General features: G+C 58.7%; 2 protein-coding genes across 2 annotated transcripts in view; both read right to left on the bottom strand.

Annotated features, from left to right (window-relative positions):
• Nucleotides 1-369: 369 nt before the first annotated feature.
• PEAK3 (PEAK family member 3) overlaps nucleotides 370-18,219 on the bottom strand; it is a 22,266-nt gene continuing 4,416 nt past the window's right edge. The window contains exons 2-5 of the mRNA XM_088179199.1: nucleotides 4,259-4,559; nucleotides 3,469-3,596; nucleotides 2,469-3,118; nucleotides 370-1,972 (exon numbers count right to left, since the gene is read on the bottom strand). Coding sequence (XP_088035325.1) covers nucleotides 971-1,972; nucleotides 2,469-3,118; nucleotides 3,469-3,596; nucleotides 4,259-4,365 — 1,887 coding nt within the window. The 5' untranslated portion in view covers nucleotides 4,366-4,559 and the 3' untranslated portion in view covers nucleotides 370-970. The remainder of the gene's footprint in view (nucleotides 1,973-2,468; nucleotides 3,119-3,468; nucleotides 3,597-4,258; nucleotides 4,560-18,219) is intronic.
• LINGO3 (leucine rich repeat and Ig domain containing 3) overlaps nucleotides 7,774-18,219 on the bottom strand; it is a 26,375-nt gene continuing 15,929 nt past the window's right edge. Inside the window, exon 3 of the mRNA XM_014884402.2 lies at nucleotides 7,774-12,303. Coding sequence (XP_014739888.1) covers nucleotides 10,465-12,270 — 1,806 coding nt within the window. The 5' untranslated portion in view covers nucleotides 12,271-12,303 and the 3' untranslated portion in view covers nucleotides 7,774-10,464. The remainder of the gene's footprint in view (nucleotides 12,304-18,219) is intronic.

The raw sequence follows: 18,219 nt of genomic DNA, 5'->3' as shown, positions 1-18,219 counted from the left end.
TGATGCCTGATCACTCTTTCAGTGAGGGAATTTTTCCTGATACCCAATCTAGATGGCTTTGAGTGGATTAATAATTGCTGAGGAATAATTTAAATGACCTGAGCAGGGCTTTCACCATGCTGGTCCCTCAGCATCCCCGTGGATTTGGGGACTGGGTCCAGGCCCCACGTGCTGCCACATACTTCACAGCAAGGAGCAGATGCCACAGCCCTGCCTTGGTGCCCATGAGCTCACCTGAGCTGTTCACCAGAGCCCATGGAGGCTGTTCTGGGTAATCACTATGGGGCAGAGAAGTTTGGCTTTGTGTTTCCCTCTGGATCCATCCCTGCAGTGTGTAATGCTGGCAAAGAAGCACATAAAGGACCGATGTTTGAGAGGCTCAGCTCTAGGTTTTATTGAAGCTGTATTTTTCCCTTTAAAATACCATTTTTATTTGTGATTGTACCACAAGTTGTCTCTGAGAAGCACAGGCTGAAGGAGCTGTTGTTTCTCCTTTGCTGAGAAGGGTGAGCTGTGAGTGTTATTGAAAACAGCAAAAACCTGGTGGCTGCAAAAAGGTTCTGAGGGGGTTTTGTACAAAGTCTGAACCCCATAAACTTTACTGGGGATTATCAGCCACTAAATTGGTGCTTGGGGCTCCCATCCAGCTGCCTTCCCTCAGATGTTCTGATAAACCAGACTTAGAGCACCAAGCAAAAATTTTTTGAGGGTATAAAACCACAGCCTGTGCTTGGGAGTTTGATCCCAGCTTCATAATTCATGGGCTATGAGGGGAGTGGGTTTAGTTTTGCAGAGCTTTCCCAGCGAGGAACTGGTGGATTTCATAGAATCATGGAATGATTTGGACTGAAAGGACCCTAAAAATAATTTAGTTTCAACTCCCCTGCCATGGGCAGGGACAGGTTTGGCCAGGCCCTCGTGAGCTCTTGGCTTTGAGGAGACCTTTGGGTAGGCTGAACTGGAGGCTGGTTTAGGGATCATAGAGAACCTGGGTGACTTGGTAGAGGGTGTGTTCTGTGACCTCCTGGAAGTACTGGCAGCACAGCCACTCCTCCAGGCCGGGGCTGGCCCTGGCCTCAGCCGAGTTTTCTGCAAACCTCAGGAGCAGCAGAGCCCTCTTGACCTGCAGCCAGCTCTGGAGCAGCCCGAGGCTCTTCCTGCTCCTGGCAAAGAGCTCCTGGCGTGGCCCCCAGAGCAGCACCTGCAGGATGCCCCTGGCCTGCTCGATGGACACCCTCTGCTGGGGATCCCTGTGCAGGAGCAGCGTGGCCAAGCGCTTCAGCCCTGCCGAGTAGATGGACAGCAAGGGGATTTCGGGAAGCCTTTTGCTTCTGAAACCCAGAATGTTCTCCAGGGAGATGTCCACGTGCAAGATCTGATAGATCAGCCTGCCCACGTTGAGCTCAGCTGCTGCTGGAGTGGAGGGTGCAGCGAGACCCTGGCTCCAGTCCTGCTCCTGGCTGCTGGAACAAGGTCTTTGCTTCTCCTGCACCTTGAAGAAGCTGCTGATGAGCAGCCGTGGAAGGGACAGTCCTGGCAGCTCCCTCTGGCCCTGCTGGCCCCGGGAGGGACTTGGGCACTGCACCAGCAGCAGGTTCTCGGGGCAGAGGTCCCCCTGGGCCACGTTCTGCACCCGGAGGTGCTCCAGCCCCATGCAGAGCTGCAGGAGCAGGAGGCAGCCCAGGCGTTCATAGTGCCCGGGGCTGGTCCTGTGCAAAGCGTGGGAGCCCTTCACAAAGTCCGCCAGGGTCTGCTGGGGAACCTCGGCACAAAGGAGCACCTGCAGCACAGCCCGGGGGGCAGGACAGGCTGGTTCCTCTCTGGAAGGGCCCTGATTCTGTTTTCCAGGGATTCCTGGGAGCACCAGTTCCTGCGGGAGGCGGTCGGTGAAGTGGCCGAGCAGGCGCTGGATGCTGCAGTGAGTCCCCAGGGAGCTCTGCACCCCCAGGCTGGAGCAGCACGGCTTGGGGACCTGCGGGGACACACAGGACAGGGCCAGCTGTGCAAGGACAGAGCCTTGGCCTGGCCTGGGCCACCCTGCCAGCTCAGGGCCACCAGCTCTGACCCACGTGTGGTGCTGGGGTCCTCCTGCACCCTCTGAACCCAGAAATGGAGCCAGGATGGCTTTGAGCAGAGCTGGGACACGGGGGGTGGTGCAGCCCCAGCTGGGCTGGGCTCTCATCCTGCTCTCCTGGGCAGCCAGCTCTGCTCCAGCCTCTGCTCTGCTGAGTTACCAGGACATGTCCCCCAGCAGGGCCATTTCTGACGTGTCCCTTGGCCCCACGGGAGCCGTCACCCTCCTCAGCCACCCCCGCCAGCAGCACTGTCTCATTCAGCAAATGCAGAAGTGGCTGCAGAAAGGGGAAGTGGCCCCAGTGTTGTGTCCCGTGGAGAAGCAATGCTCTCCTGGATCTCCTGACTCCCTCTGCACCACCCAGGGCTCCCGACTTACCCGACTCCCCCCTTACCTTGGCTGCAAACTGCAGCTGGCTGTGCTCGAAGGTGAAGCCCACCCTGAAGTACCAGGCATCCCCGCTCTGGCAGCAGGGCCGGGGGTCCAGGACAGCGAGCTCTGCCCAGCGCTTCCCTGCCAGCTCTGCCTGCAGCAGCTGCTGCCTCTCCTCGGGCCCCACCAGCTCCTCCTGCATGTGAGCCGAGAGCCGGGCCAGGGAGGCCTCCTGGCACCCCAAAACCACCCCACAGACCCCGGCCGGGCTCTCCAGGAGCTGGCCCAGCTCCCCGTCCGCTGTCCCAAATGTCAGCTCCTTCAGGCTGGCTGATGGGGCTTTCTGGGGGCTGCTTCGGGCCAGCGGCTCCCCCAGGCTTTGGGACTTGGTCAGGGGCTTCTTGGGTGCCCAGGAGGGTCTGTCCCGTGGGGGAGCCCCCTCCCCGAGCCGCAGCTGGGCTGGGGGGATGCTGTAGAGGATGCTGCCAGCCCGTGGCTCAGGGTCGCTATGGCAGCGGTGGAATGATGCCGGCTCCGGGAGGGACTCGGCTCGCTGGAGCTGCTTTTTGGGCAGTGGGGGCGGCTGGGGGTCCGGGCCGGGCTGAGGGAGGGGTCTCCCAGCGCCTTCCCCTCGGCTGGCCTTGCGGGGGACGAGGTGGGCCCGCAGCTCTCCTGGGGAGGGAGGGAGGGACAGACGTGACAGGGCAGAGGAGAAGAGAGTGGGATGGGATGGGATGGGATGGGATGGGATGGGATGGGATGGGATGGGATGGGATGGGATGGGATGGGATGGGATGGGATGGGATGGGATGGGATGGGATGGGATGGGATGGGATGGGATGGGATGGGGAGTACAGCACGTTGTTCTTTGCCCCCCTGCGTATTTCCAGCCCCAAAGCCACACCCAACACCAGCCAGAGGGGTGACACGGGGGGAGGACAGGGACAGCGGAGGGGCTGGTGCCACTGTCCGAGGTGACTCCTCGGCAGGCAGGGGCACAGCGGGGTCAGGCCGGCACTCACCCACGTTGCTGTAGATCAGGGCTGAGTTGGGGGGCCGAGGGGGGCAGCCCCCCGGCGTGTCTGGCATGGGAGAGGCCGGCGCGGGGGCAGCCCGGCCCAGGCTGGCACTGCGGGGAGCGGAGCTGGCCCTGCCGGAGCCGGGAGGCAGCGTCACCCCCGGGCCCCGCTCCCTTCGCTGCCGGCTCAGGGAAAGAACGCGGAGAAAAGGGGAAGCAGCGGCCTGGGGAGCCTCGGCGGGGCGGTTTTGGGGAGAAACTCGGGGACTTTGGTGGCCCAGTGGCTCCAGTTGCCGCACTGGGAAATCCTGGGAGTGGGCGCTGCCCGGGGGCTCCACACGCGCTGGTTCCCACCTGCATGGGACACACCCAGGGGTGCACAGGGGCTGATGTGTGACCTGCGGTCCCTGCCGGGTGACCCCAAGGAGGATACAATGCTGGCAGGGATTTGGGAAAAGAGCAGGAAAAGCCTTTGACACCCCCAGCCAGGCCTGGGGGACAGCACAGGGGTGCGGGCATGGGGAGGGAGCAGAGGGAGCCCAAGGAGGAGGGCACTGGGATGGAGCCGCTGGGTTTCACTTCCGTGCCCTGGCACTGGCTCTGACTTTGCTGCCACCGGCGATACCGAAACCACGGTGGCTTTGCCTAAACCTCACCGTCCTGCTGGGACAGCACCGGCTGAGCAGCTCCAGGCTGTGCCCCCACCCGGACCCTGTGCCCCCCTGTGCCCCCCGGCACCCCGGCTCACTGCCGTGCTGAGCAGCTCCTTCGCCCTGTGCACAGCCCCCCGTTACCTGTGGGGTGTCCCTGGTAGCAGGGGGGTCCCGCGGGGCTCCAGCTCCACATCCCGGCCCCGCTGCAGCTCCCGCTGCCCATCCCAGCCCGTCCTGGCGCTGCCCATGGCGCGCTCGGGACTCGCCTTGCGCAAGGGCCGGGGCAGGATGTGCTTTCAAAACCTTTCAAAACCTGCTCCGTGCTCGGCTGGAGGAAGCCGGGGCTTGGCCTCGCTGGTCACCGTGTCACCGTCAGTGCCACCTGTGGATCTGTGTCCCCCGAGCTCTGCACCCCCAGGCTGGAGCAGCACGGCTTGGGGACCTGCGGGGACACACAGGACAGGGCCAGCTGTGCAAGGACAGAGCCTTGGCCTGGCCTGGGCCACCCTGCCAGCTCAGGGCCACCAGCTCTGACCCACGCGTGGTGCTGGGGTCCTCCTGCACCCTCTGAACCCAGGAATGGAGCCAGGATGGCTTTGAGCAGAGCTGGGACATGGGGGGTGGTGCAGCCCCAGCTGGGCTGGGGTCTCAGCTCTGCTCCAGCCTCTGCTCTGCTCTGCTGCTCGTGGAGCTTCACACTGCTCCTCCTTCCTGCATGGCTCCAGGGATGGCTTTAAGGGTGGCAGCTGCTCTGAGCAGGGACTGCCCTCACAAACCCCCCTGACATCACAGAATTATTTCCCCTTCCTCCGGGTTGTTACTCTGGGTGGGTTGGCAAGGACGAATATTTTCATTTTCTTCCATGAATTGATGTTGTGGGTTCAATTCCTGTAAGAGTTGGACTTGATGATCCCTGTGGTTCTCTTCCAACTCAGAATATTCTTTGATCTGTGATCTGTCTTTTGTTGGGATTTCCTGCAGCCATTGCATGACAGGAGCCCAGCCCTTGGAAATCATCTTTTTTTTTTCTTGTCTCCCAGAGCTTTACAGATGCTCAAAGAGCACCAAGTGACCCAACTCAGTTGCAGTTCTCAGGCTGCAGCAGGTCTGGAGAGCTCAAAGGTGTGAATTGTGCTGTTCCTGCCCTTTCCACGTCCTGCTCAGGGCTTTGCCCACTGATTTTGCCTTTTCTTATCAAGGCACATGAGGAAGAAAAGAGGGAGAAAAAATCCTGGAAAAAATCCTCCCATTGGTGTCTGTCCCCTCTAGGATGAAGTCACTTTTTAAACAGTCTAAAACCCAAATATTTCAATATTTCCTCCCTTCTATTCACTGTTCGAAACATCAGTGGTGTCACTGTGGGTGCTGTGGGAAGGCACAGAAATCCTGCAGGGATTTCTCCTGGGAGCAGCGAGGTTGGGATGAGCAGGCTTTGGGAGATTTCCATGAGGAAAGTGGAAAATGTCATTGCTTGAGCCCAGCCATGCAACCAGGAGAGCAGGACCCTGGATCCAGGCACGTGTGCAGGGTTTGGGGGCTGGGGTGGGACTGGGTGGGTGCTGTGAGCCTGCAGTCACCCCTGTGAGGAGCCCACAGTTCCTTCCCGTGTGTTTATTTCTGTATTTCCCAGCCCACCCCAGGCCAGCCGGGGTTGTGGCTGTTGGCTGGGGCCGTTTCTGGGTGCTGAGGCCGTGTGTGAGAGCTGATAAAAAACCCTGTGGGGCTGAGTCACGCTTGGATCCAGCTCAGGGAGGAGGTGCAGGGCTCTGGGAGGAGACACAACCTGCACCATCCACCCCACGCTGCACCAGCAACACAGACTGGTTTGGGTTGGAAGGGACCTCAAAGCCCAACCAGTGCCACCCCTGCCATGGCAGGGACACCTTCCACTGTCCCAGGCTGCTCCAATCCCAATGTCCAACCTGGCCTGGGACACTGCCAGGGATCCAGGGGCAGCCACAGCTGCTCTGGGCATCCTGTGCCAGGGCTCACCACCCTCACAGACAAGAAATTTGTTAGAAGCATCACTGTTTTTTCCCTAACGAATAAAATTACTGTTAAGAAGTACCAGAAAATGTTGGGAATAAAATGACAGAATTCCTGCCATGCCTGTGACCCTGCCAAGCTGGGTGAGAAGTGGCCAGGAAAACGGGAAAAGCCAGGAACTGCCTTTTAGCTGTGAAATTCCTCATTTGTCTTATTACAAACAAGGAGAAAATGCCAAGTTTAAAAGCCACCCAAGCCCTTAAGAAGGATAGTCCTTTCCTGTTGCCAACCTGTGTAAGACTGTGCAAAATGCTGATTTAATTCTCCAGGCCATGGGGCATCCCTGAATCCTTTGGTGGGCTCTGCTGCCTGCTCCAGGTGGATAAATCAGCTGCAGGATGCCCTGATGGCACTGCTGGCATTTGCAACTCTGGTCCAGGAGCTGCTGAGCCCCTTTCCCCCCAGATTTGGGGATGCAGGGAAGCTTTTCTTAGTGTCAGCCTTTTTGGTTTGTAAGGAAATTGGTTTCTCTTCTCAGTGGGAGATAGAATCTTTACATGCAGCTGATGGAAAATTGCAGTTTTCTAATTGTCTTTATTTTTTGCTGTTTTTTTCATGGCATTGTTCAGCAGCCCGTGGGTGCTGTGGGGATGCTCCATGCCCAGCTCAGAGCAGGTTGGGGGGACCCCTGGGGCACTGAACCCACCTGGGTGCTCTCTCAGCATCTCCATCCTGCAGCTGACCCCCAAAAGGAGCCGGGGGGTCAGTCCCGGCTCCCACGGTGTCCCCACACCCCGGGCACAGGCGGGAGCTGTAACCTCGACCCTTCACCTCCCCGTGCCGTGCAATACATCTTGAAGCAGGAAATGAGAGAAAAAAAACCCAATTTCCTCTTTCCTCCCTCGCAGCTCTGGCGCAGCCCGCGGGGGCTGCAGCCTCCCGGTTATTTGGCAACCAGGGCCACCCTCCCTCGTGTCATGGGGTGGGAGCTGGGAGCCTCCCCGGACCCCAGGGAGAGTTTGCGGGCTGGAATTTCGGGCTGGAGTGGCCCAGGGCCCGTTTCTCCAGCAGATGGAGGCATTGCTTTGCTTCCAGCAATGCGCTCCCAGTGCCAGCCCAGTGCCAGCCCAGTCCGTGCCGGGAGAGCCGCAGCTGGGGCTGGCAGGGACAGGAAAGGGACACGGGGCTTTGGGGAGGACACAGGTGGCCCCCGGCCAGCGGGACAAGGGGACACTGGGCTGGCTGAGCCCGTGGTGGGGACAGCGATGGCCGCTGTGCCAAGGGCAGGGGTGGCCTTGGGGGGCCGGGCTGTGCCTGGGGCTGAGGGGATGGGAAGGGCACTGGGAGGGTCACTCTGTGGAGGAGGAACCGCCTCCCCCTCCCCACTGGCTCCTGCCCCACGGCCCCACCGCAGTGCCCTCCCCCCGTGCCTCAGTTTCCCCAGCACAGGCTCCCAGTGCCCAATTTCCCAGCCCCATCCAAGGGATTTGGGTTCCGTGTGTGCCTGTGCACATCCGTGCACTCTTGTGTGGATGTGACTCCTTTTAACCCCCCCAAACATGAATTTTCCTCCAAGCAGGACTTGAGGTGCTGACTTTGCACCCTCCATTTTTGGCACATCCTTATAAACACTGCATTAATAATTAATAATCGATTAATAGCAGCAGCAGTTTGTTAGCACACGTGCATTAATCATTTATTAGTTATTAATATGGACTTTGGTACCCTCAGGGAGGTGGTTTCACATTGTTTATGCATGGTTTGTGGGACTGATGGTGGTGACAGACTGAGGGGCTGCAAATCCCAGCAGAGCCCGGGAAGGGGGAAAGGTCTGCTGGAATTCTGGGGCCTTCCCGGCTTGCAGCAGGTCTGGAGAGCTCAGAGGTGTGAATTGTGCTGTTCCTGCCCTTTCCAGGTCCTGCCCAGGCTTTGCCCACTGATTTTGCCTTTTCTTATCGAGGCCCATAAGGAAGAAAAGGGGGAGAAAAACCCAAATGAGCCACAAAAGTCCCTTTTTTTCGTCTTTTTTGTTTTGCTCACAAATACATCTCACATGCTTGTTACATAGAAAACTGGGCCAGGTCTGCACTGCCCTTTGCTCCCACTGTGAGGGTCCATGCCCGACCCCCTCCCCGCCCTCCCACCCCTCCCCCACCCCCCTCCCAAGGTTAAAAAAACCCCAGACACCAAACAGGACCCTGGTAGGACACAGCATGCACGGCTGGGGGGCGAGGGGCACCGGGCATGTGGGGCCAGGGGACAGCCAGACCCATGGCAGAGAGGGAGGGAGAGAGAGAGGGATGATGGATGGATGATGGATGGATGGATGGATGGATGGATGGATGGATGGATGGATGGTGGATGATGGATGGATGGTGGATGATGGATGGATGATGGATGATGGATGGATGGATGGATGGATGGATGGATGGATGGATGGATGGATGGTGGATGATGGATGATGGATGATGGATGATGGATGATGGATGATGGATGATGGATGGATGATGGATGATGGATGGATGGATGGATGATGGATGGATGGATGGATGATGGATGGATGGATGATGGATGGATGATGGATGATGGATGATGGATGGATGGATGGATGATGGATGGATGGATGATGGATGGATGATGGATGATGGATGATGGATGGATGATGGATGGATGGATGGATGATGGATGATGGATGGATGATGGATGATGGATGGATGATGGATGGATGATGGATGGATGGATGATGGATGGATGATGGATGGATGATGGATGGATGATGGATGATGGATGGATGATGGATGGATGATGGATGGATGGATGATGGATGGATGATGGATGGATGATGGATGGATGATGGATGGATGGATGATGGATGGATGGATGGATGGATGGATGGATGGATGGGGGGCACCATGTGAGAGCAGAACAGGGCTGGGGGGATGTTCTGAGCAGCCACGTGTGTCCCACAAAGCTCCCAGCCCTTCAGATGCTCTGGTGCCACTTCAGGATGGGCAGCTGCCCCCTCCAGCTCCCAGCCTCACCATCATGGCTGGAGAAGGGACATCCCTGCAGGAATGGGGACAGAGGTGGCACCTACAGCAACCCCAGGGTGCACATGGGAGGAGAAAGAGGAGGAAGAAGCAATGAACTCCCTGGATTGTCCAGGTCACATCCAGGCTCTTCCATTCCAGCTTCATTCCTTCTCCCACACACAAAAATCCACGCCCTGAGGCAGAGCCAGGGCAAAGGCTGGGCAGGGGTGGGATGGGAAGGCAGGAACCACCCCTGTGGCAGCAGGGAGCAGCCCCAGGGACACTGACCCGCGGTCCTCAGCGCCGGAGGGTGCAGGATCTGGGATGGAGGTGTCAGCCAGGACGTTCTCCTGGACTGCTTCTTCCCAGCTTTGCTCTCCTCTTCTCTCCTGGGCCGTAGGGCCTCCCTGCACAGGATGAGCCAGGTCCTGCTCTCCTGCAGATTTCGACTTTGCAACTCAAAGAAAATGAACCCAAAAGTGCCTTTTGAACCCCTAGGAATCCCAGGCCCCCTCGGGCGGATACAGATGGGGAAGGGGGTGAGAAGCTTGCATAGCCCTGGGGCTGCTCTTCCTGATTTTAACGATCTCGGCCTCATTCTGCCTTTTTTCCCCTTTTTTTTTCTTGCTGACACCTCCTCAGAGCCTGGCCCTGGAGGTTTATTATTGCTTGTGCAGAAGCGTCCCCGGGCACCCACATTGGCAGATGTTGGATCTTAAATCCACGGATGAGAAGCTGTCAAGGCACATCCGTGCCCAGGGTGGGGGAGTCTGTCTTTGCCAAGGGAGTCTGTCTTTATCCCCCCCAGTTCAGTTCCTCCCAAGTCCCACATCACCCCGGAAGACATTTCTCTTGGAAATTCATTAAAAAAAAAAAATCGGACCAAAACCCCCACCAACACCAAGAAAAGAACCACAAACAACTACCAGGAAAGTTTTCTGAAGAGTCCCTTACAAAAAAAGGGAAAAGGTGGGGGGAAAACAGGAAGCATTTTTCTCCCAGGCCCAAACACTGCTGATCTTTTGGCTCAAGAAATGCATAGTTGGTAGCAAAAACTTTGCTACATCAGGAGCCCCTGGGATGGCTCCTGAGCCCTGAGGGCTCTCCACAGGGTCAGGAGATCGGGGTCATCCCTCCCCGACCCTGAGGTCCCCATGGTTCTGACCCTGCTGGCCTGTGGCACCTCTGTCTCCAGCCGCGTCCCAGCACAGCGAGGTCACTCTGCCAGCTCCGGGACACGGCCGGTGCTCCCACAGCCCTCCCGGCCCCGTCCTGCCACGGCCGTGCCCGGGGCTGGGCAGCACACAGCGGTTCTCCTCTGGGAGAGGCTCAGATCATCTTCATGTTGAACTTCCTGGCCCCTCCTTGGCCGGTGGTGGTGGTGGGACCGTCCACCTTGCGGAAGGAATATTCCACGGAGAAGTTGTTCTTGTGCTGCCCCCGGCCGCGGCTCCAGACGAAGAGCAGGAGGAAGCAGAAGAGCACCACGCCCAGGAAGGTGATGCAGCCCATGGCCGTGGAGACCAGGATGGTCTTGAGGTCCAAGGTGAACTTCAGGAAGACCTGGGTGTCGTTGTGGAAGGTGTCGTTGAAGTCGCTGAGGTACAAAGTCCGGTTGGCGTGGTGGGCGCCGTCGGCCGGGCGCCCCTTGACCGTCAGCGTGGCGAAGTAGGTGTCATTGCCGCCGGCATTGCTGGCGATGCAGATGTAGGTGCCGCTGTCCTGCACCTGGGCGAAGCGGATCTCCAGGGTGCCCCCGGGCAGCACCGTGGCCCGGCCCGTGCTGCGGGTGGTGATCATGCGGTGCTGGGGGGACACCCAGGCGATGGAGGGGTCGGGCTCGCCGTCGGCGCGGCACAGGAAGGACACGGACTGGCCCTCCCGCGCCGTCACGTGCTGCAGCTTCCGATCCCGGATCTTGGGCTTCTGGCAGGTGAAGTACTCGAAGAGCACCGAGTCCGGGAAGTCGCGCAGGGCGTTGCCCTGGATTTCGGGCGGTGAGGAGCACATGGGCTGCTGCCCGTCGAAGTTGAGCGTCTTCCGCCGCTGCAGGATCCAGAGGAGCCGGCAGTCGCAGGCCAGGGGGTTCCTGTCCACCCGCAGCGTCTCCAGCGTGTTGACCGAGTGGAAGGTGCTCTCCTCCAGCGTGGACAGGAAGTTGCTGGAGAGGTTGAGCAGCCGGATCTGCCTCAGGCCGGAGAAAGCCTGCGGCTCCACGGACACCAGGAGAGCGCCCACGATGTGGAGCTCCTGGAGCCGGATGAGGTCTTTAAAGGAGCCCTTGAGCACAGTGCTAATGGGGTTGTAGGACAGGTTGAGGTACCGCAGGTACACCAAGTTCCTCAAGGCAGCGGCGGGCACGGCTGTGATGTTGGTGTAGGTGATGGAGAGCGAGGTGAGGTTCAGGCCCTGGAAGCTGGTGGGAGACACCTCCTCCAGCAGTGGCCAGTTGTCGATCTCCAGCTGCAGGAGATTGTAGAGCTTCTTGAAGTTCTGGTCCTCCAGGGCAGAGATGCTGAGATGCCGGAGCCGCAGCACCTCCAGGTTCTGGAGGTAGGACAGCGACTCGGCCGAGATGGAGGTCAGGTTGCACTTCTCGATGGTCAGCTGCTCCAGGCCCAGCAGCCCCGAGAAGGCACGCTGGGAGATGTACACCAGGTCATTGTCACCCACCTCCAGGCTCTTCAGGTTGCGCAGATCCTGGAACATGTAGTCCAGCAGGATGACCAGCTTGTTCTCGCTGATGTCCAGCAGGGTCAGGTTGGTCAGCTTGGTGAAGACCCCCGGGGGGATGAGTTTGAGCTGGTTCCCCCGCAGCCGCAGGGTCTGCAGGTTGAACAGGTTGCTGAAGGCGCCGGGCTCCACATTGGAGATGATGTTCTCGCTGAAATCCAGCTCCTCCAGCAGCGGGTACGGGGCCAGGTCCCCGGGGTTGAGGCAGCGGATGCGGTTCTTGTTGAGCTCCAGGACCCTGGTCTCGGTGGGGATGCCCTCGGGGATGGCGGTGAGGCGCTTGCGGTGGCACAGCACGGAGCGCAGCTGCGGGGCGCACTCGCAGCGCGCGGGGCAGGCGCCCGCCCGCGGGGACAGCAGGACCACCAGCACCGGGAGCCACCATCTCATTGTGTGGGGCATGGTCTAGGGGCTCACTGCCGTTCTGCCATGCGCCTGCCATGGAGAGAGAGCGGAATCAGCGGGGACAGTCCTACCCGGCCCCACAGATGACCTACAGTGCTCCCCAAGCTGTGGCCAGTGGCCCCAGTCCCTCCAGGAAACCTCTGGATCCCTTTCACCCGCTGTGCAACCCGGGCATCCTGCCCTGAGATAAACGAGCCTCACTCTCCATCGGAACAGGGAAAGAGGCGGGGGAGAGGTTTGAGAGAGGAGCCAGGGCTGCAGACCCACACCTGAGCTGTGCCCTCGCTGGCACAGCCCTCCCTGTGCCCCCTCCCTGTGCCCCCTCCCTGTGCCCCCTCCCTGTGCCCCTGATGGTGCAGGCACGGGCGGAGGGCATCGTGAGCACCCTGGGATAATGCGGGCCACAGACACAGGCAGGGCAGGGCAGGAGCAAAGAGATGCTGGAAGAGACGTTGCCAACTCGTGGCACAGCTGGGATGTCCCGTTCCCTGTGGTGACACAGCTGGGATGCCCCATGCCCTCTGCTCCTGGTCTCATCCAGTGGCACAAATTCTCCCCAGGCCCTCAGCTTGGAGGGGTCCCGTAGGACGGGGGACACTCGGTGCCGCACGTAGGGCCCGGTCCCGGTCCCGGTCCCGGTCCCGGTCCCCGTCCCGCCCTCCCGGAGCGCAGATTAAGGCTGCCCCGGGCACAATCTTTACAGAGCAGGGATTAACACCGAGCCCGCGGAGCCGTGCCCCCGCTGCCCTCCTTTCCAGGGATTAGCACTTCGCCGCCGCTTTCCCTTTTCTTTGCTTCCCCTTCCCCTTCCCCACTCCCTGTCCCCATCCGTGCCCCAAATCTGCCAGGCTGCCTGGAAACGCAGCTCCCAGCGCCACAGCAAACTCCTCAGCGCCTTTCCTTAATGAAGCACGGTCATTAACCTAATTAAGTGGCAGAGTTGCTCGGCTGGGGAGCTGCGGGGTGTTTTTGAACCTGGCAAGAGAATTTTGGGGGTACCGAGAGCAGAGCCAGCCCCTCCAGCCACCCCTGTGGAGGTGCAGGGAGCGGGGCACTGACACCTCCAGCATGGGGGGCTTTGTCCCATCGCTCCCACTGCACTGGGACAAACTGGGATGCTGTCCCCGAGTTCCAGCCCTTCTGACTTCCAGGGAGCCCGAGCTGTGGCTCCAGGGATCCCTTCACACGCTCCCTTCTGTCCCTCTGGGCACCTCAGGGACCACAAACTCGTCTGTGGGAGCCCAGCAGGATGTGGGTGAGGGAGGGAAGAGGACGATGTGACATCAGTGGCTGCTCAAAGCCATCGAGATGTGGCTGCAGTGCTCCACCCTGGTGCCACTGCAGGTCCTCAGTGCCCAAAAGGTCCTGAAAAGGCCGACCTTGAGGTGGCTGCTGCTTGGCTTAGGGGGTGACAGGAGAGCAGTGGGGACCCCAGATCCCCCAGAGAGGTGACACTGATGGAGCAGGGACAGCAGGAGCTGGCCCAGCCCAGCATCTCCTGCTCCTCACACTCTGTGCTGACAAAGGACACCAAAGGCTGGTGTCACCCTCCCTGCTGTCCCCATGGGCTGGTGGCACACAGGACCTCAGGGGGCTGGGGGTTATTGACTCTCAGTGCTCGTGTCTCAGGGAAGGATTCAATCTCCATGGAGAATTTCCTGCCCTGATCCTATCACCCGACAGGAGCAATTCTCTGGGATTAACCCCATGGCTCAAGTGCAATTTTGGAAGGACGGGAGATGAGCTTTTGGACACTGCTCTCAGGGATGCTCAGGGTGGGATTGTTGGGGGGTCTGTGCAGGGCCAGGGGCTGCACTGATCATCCCTGAGGGTCCCTTCCCCTCAGGATATCCCAGGACTCTGTGATCTTTTACAAACGTGGGGATGTGGCACTGAGGGACAAGTGATGTCCTTGGCAGGGCTGGGGTAACAGCTGGACTCGATGATTTTAGAGGGATTTCCAACCTCAACAATTCTATTCTGAGTCTATGACACTTTTTTTTTTTTTTTTTTTTTTTTTTTTTTTTTTTTTTTGGTGTGTGTATGTATCTTAATTTTGCCACATTTCCCTTCTTCTTCCAATGAATCAAACCAAGAAGGAAGTGTCACCATTTCCCACAACCACAGGATTCCCAGCTGAGCTGGGGCACATGGGGGTGGGACCACTGACCCCACTGCTGCCCCTGCCCCTTTCTCCCCTCTCTCCAGCACTGCTCAGCTTCACTCCTTGCACCAAACCCCCTTTGGGGGCTGGAGGTCCCCAGATGCCACCTGGGCACTGGAGCTGCTCTGCCTTCCAGGAGAGTCACTTTGTGAAGGCTCTGCCTGGCTGGTGGCCCCAGGAACCTGAGCTGGCACTGGGGTGAGGTGGGGGCAGCTCCCCTTGGTCCCCTGGTTCTGGAGGCCCCACTCTTGCTCTGCCCTGGGGCTGCATGGGAAAGATGCCCCAAGCACGACCTGCAAACCCACAGGACAAAACCCTCCCTATTTATTGTGACACTTCATTGTCCTGTTCACTGCCTTTGCACTAAAGAAAGGTGCCCATGGGCCACTTTCATGGTGTCCCACGCTGGGCCGTGTCCCCGTGCCCACCATCCCTCCCTGCTAGCCCTGGGGGGGATCCAGCCCTTGCCCTCCCTGCCTGAGGCTGTGCCCGTGTTCATTATGGATGAGCCGGGGGTAACCCAACTCCACTTTTGGTTACTACTGCGGCCACCTGATCCTCTAAGCAAAGCTCCAGCCTCGCTGGAGTTGTTTTCCCTGGCAGATGGAGAGCGGGAGCCACAGCCCTGGGCTCACCTTCCCCCTCCGCAGCCAGAGCATCACCAGCGCTGCCCCACGGCTGCTGCACCGGCCCCACAAACCCCACAGCGGGGCCAAGGGCTGCTGGATCAGCCATCCCTGCAAATCCAGGCAGAGCCGAGCCGGTGTCCGCTGCCCCAGGACACCCCGCAGAGCTGCTGAGACCCTGTCCCCTGCAGGGACACCTGGGTCCCTCCCTGTCCGTCCCGGGCAGAGCCGGCCGGGCCGGGCTGTTTATTAATAGCTCATTACGGTGATTGTGCGGCGCTTTCCGGGTTCGCCCGGCCCCTGGGGAGCCAGGGTAATTAAGATCCAGAGCAAGGCCTAGATAGAGGCTCTTCTCCTCATTTAATTTATTTTTAAAAATAACAAGCTTGCTGCATGCAGGGCTGGGGACAGAGCCAGCAAAGCCCCAGGCTGAGGGACTGGGATGGGGGAAGCAGAGAAGAGCAATTGTGGACAATTTGGACAATTGGATAATTTTGTGAGCCCCTGGAGCTTTCCCTGCCTCATTCCCTACTTCTCCATCAAGATTTGGGACCCCTGAGCTCGTTTTGTCCCAGCCACCAGCAGCACAGAAAAACTGCTGCTCTCCAGCCACCCTGGCTTGGGGTTACCCAGGGAAGCTGTGTCTGCCCCTGGATCCTTGGAAGTGTCCAAGGCCAGGCTGGACAGGGCTTGGAGCAGCCTGGGACAGTGGAAGGGGTCTCTGCCCCTAGCAGGGGGTGGAAGGAGATGGGCTTTAAGGTCCCTTCCATCCCAAACCATTTGGGGATTCCATGACTCCTGCAGGTGGGGTTTTGCTCCCTCTCCACCCTTCAAACAGCTCCTGCTCCTCTGGCACAAGCTTGGTCCTGCCAGCTCCTCCAAGAGCAACTGCTCCTCAGCTGCCATTATTTCTGCCTTTTTGTGAATAAAGACTGAAAAATGAGCCCAGGTTGCCATTTCCAGGTTCCCCGGCTCAGACACTGCATGAGCACAAACATCTCAGTCAGAGCAAGGTCTTGTTTTATCCTTCCCTTGACATGCAGGATGCAAAATGCTGAGCCCTTCTCATTCCAGCACCCCAGTGCTGCTGCTCCAGGCCAGGCTCCTCCATGGCAGGGGCCAGAGGCAGCCAGGGGATGCAGCTGCATGTCTCCAGGGATGCAGGGAACTGCAGGACAGGATGGAGACCCCAAAGCAGGGAGGGAGCAAATGGAGCAGACAGTCAGTGATGGTGGGACCCCCACCCTGGAAACACGGACAGGGGGGACAACCCCAGTGCTCTGTCACATGGGTATCAGGGAGGTGCCAGTGCCAGTGTATCCCAAACTTGGCATGAGGCAGGAGACAGCTCCTACAAACACCAGCAGCAGCCAAATGCTGTTGGGAACACCCCAAGTGCTGCCCTGCCTGGCAGCCGAGTGTCCCCACACCATCCTCACGCCCTGGCTGCTGTCCCCAGCCCGGCTCCGTGCCAGGGAAGGCAATGCCAGCCGTGCTGGGCTGTGCCAGCATCCTCACAGGCACTGTCACCCTGCTCAGCCCCGGCACAGGGCTGGCGTTGGATGGAGTGTCCAAACATCCGTGTGGTGTTTCCCAGCTCACTGACAGCTTGCCAGGATTGCTGCTGGACTCTCCATCAGGACAAGCTCCCTGTGCTTCCCTGTCCTGGGCTGTGACCTGGGTGAGATCTCGATTCCCAGGAACAGGAATTCGTGGATCAGGCAGGCTCCATGGATTCGTGCCTCCCTGAGCTGCTGGCAGGGCCTCGGAGCAGAGGATGGGGCACTCTGGATGCTGATGCCAACAATTCCCTGGCTCCAAGCTCTGCCCATGGGGAAGGGAAAACTGCAGCCAGAGCTGCTTCAGGACAGAGCTCCTCCAGAGCTAAGAGGAGCCCAGACCCCAGTCCTGTGCCAAAGCCCGTCCAGACATCTGCTCCTTCTTCCCTGCTGAGCCCTCAGTTCCACCTTCCAAAAACACCCTTCACCCCATATGATTTTAGGCTGAAAAGGCAAGAAATGAGGGTCCCTGGGGTCTGCTCCATGCTCAGCTCCACTGATAACACCCCCCACGCTGATCATGGCACCAGGGGCTGCTGGGGGTCCCCAGGGGGATGTCCTGGCATTGTTCAGAGCTGGCAGAGCACAGTTTGATGCCCGATGTGAAGTCAGGGAATCCAAGTGTGTTTTTCCAGCTGTTGCTGCAGCTCAGAGCAGAGCACAGTTCCCAGGGGCACTGAAATGAGGACCAAAGGTGACCTGTGCCACCCTCCAAAAACAAACCTGTGGCCCCTGCAGCTTTATTTTATCCCTTGTCTCGAGTCTGCAAAGTCAGTGGGTTTGGAGCCACATTGAGTTTGGAAAACCCCAGAAAAGACAGGGAGGCATGGGAAGGATAGAGGTGATGGGGAGGAGCTTCAGGAGCATCCCTCAGACCTTCCCTGGCTCCTGGGGTGACACCAGCAGGTTTCTCTCTCTGCACAGAAAAGATCCTGCAGCAGAAAGATCCTGGCTTATGCTGGGGTGTGGAGGGGATTAAATCAGAGCTGAGACAGAAACAAAGAGGCAGAAACTGGAGGGTCAAAGGAGGCCAGGGATGTGCCCAAGCCTCAGCTCTGGTGATCAGGCAATTAGCAAGCCAAGCATGAGAATAAATAATCCAGCTGAAACAGGGAGAGCAGGACAGAGCTGGGGGTAAGAAGGAAGGAAATCAATCACCAGACATAATGGAGAATTATCCAGGAGAGAGTTCTTCCTAATCCCATCAGGAGCTGGCTGGGAAATAAATTCTCCTGGCTCTGCTGCTCTCAGCACGTTTTTCTGGGTCAGGGCTGGGCTGGGCAGGCAGGAGGGCTGGGCTGGAGGAGCAAAGGCAGAACCAATGGCTGGGTGGGCACTGAGGACACCCAGCAGGGTCCCTACAGAGCATCTTCCCACCCCACAGGACCTGGCACACACCTTGAGGGTCCTCAGGCCTCAAGTCATCACAACAAGAATACCACCTATAATTAAACACAAAACCAAAAAATAAATTTAACCACGTACAGTATTATTTATTATGTGTAATTTGGTTTTTGAGTAAAGATAATTTTATGAATGGGTTTGTTTGTACTTGAAGCAGAATTGATTTAAACTGTTTTTTTTAACAGAATTTTGA

The sequence above is a fragment of the Sturnus vulgaris genome, chromosome 26 (genome assembly GCF_052056855.1).
Source record: "Sturnus vulgaris isolate bStuVul1 chromosome 26, bStuVul1.hap1, whole genome shotgun sequence".
In the NCBI taxonomy this organism is placed as follows: Eukaryota; Metazoa; Chordata; class Aves; order Passeriformes; family Sturnidae; genus Sturnus; species Sturnus vulgaris.
Note: the sequence above shows the minus strand (reverse complement) of the source record. Positions and strands in the feature narration are given on the sequence as shown.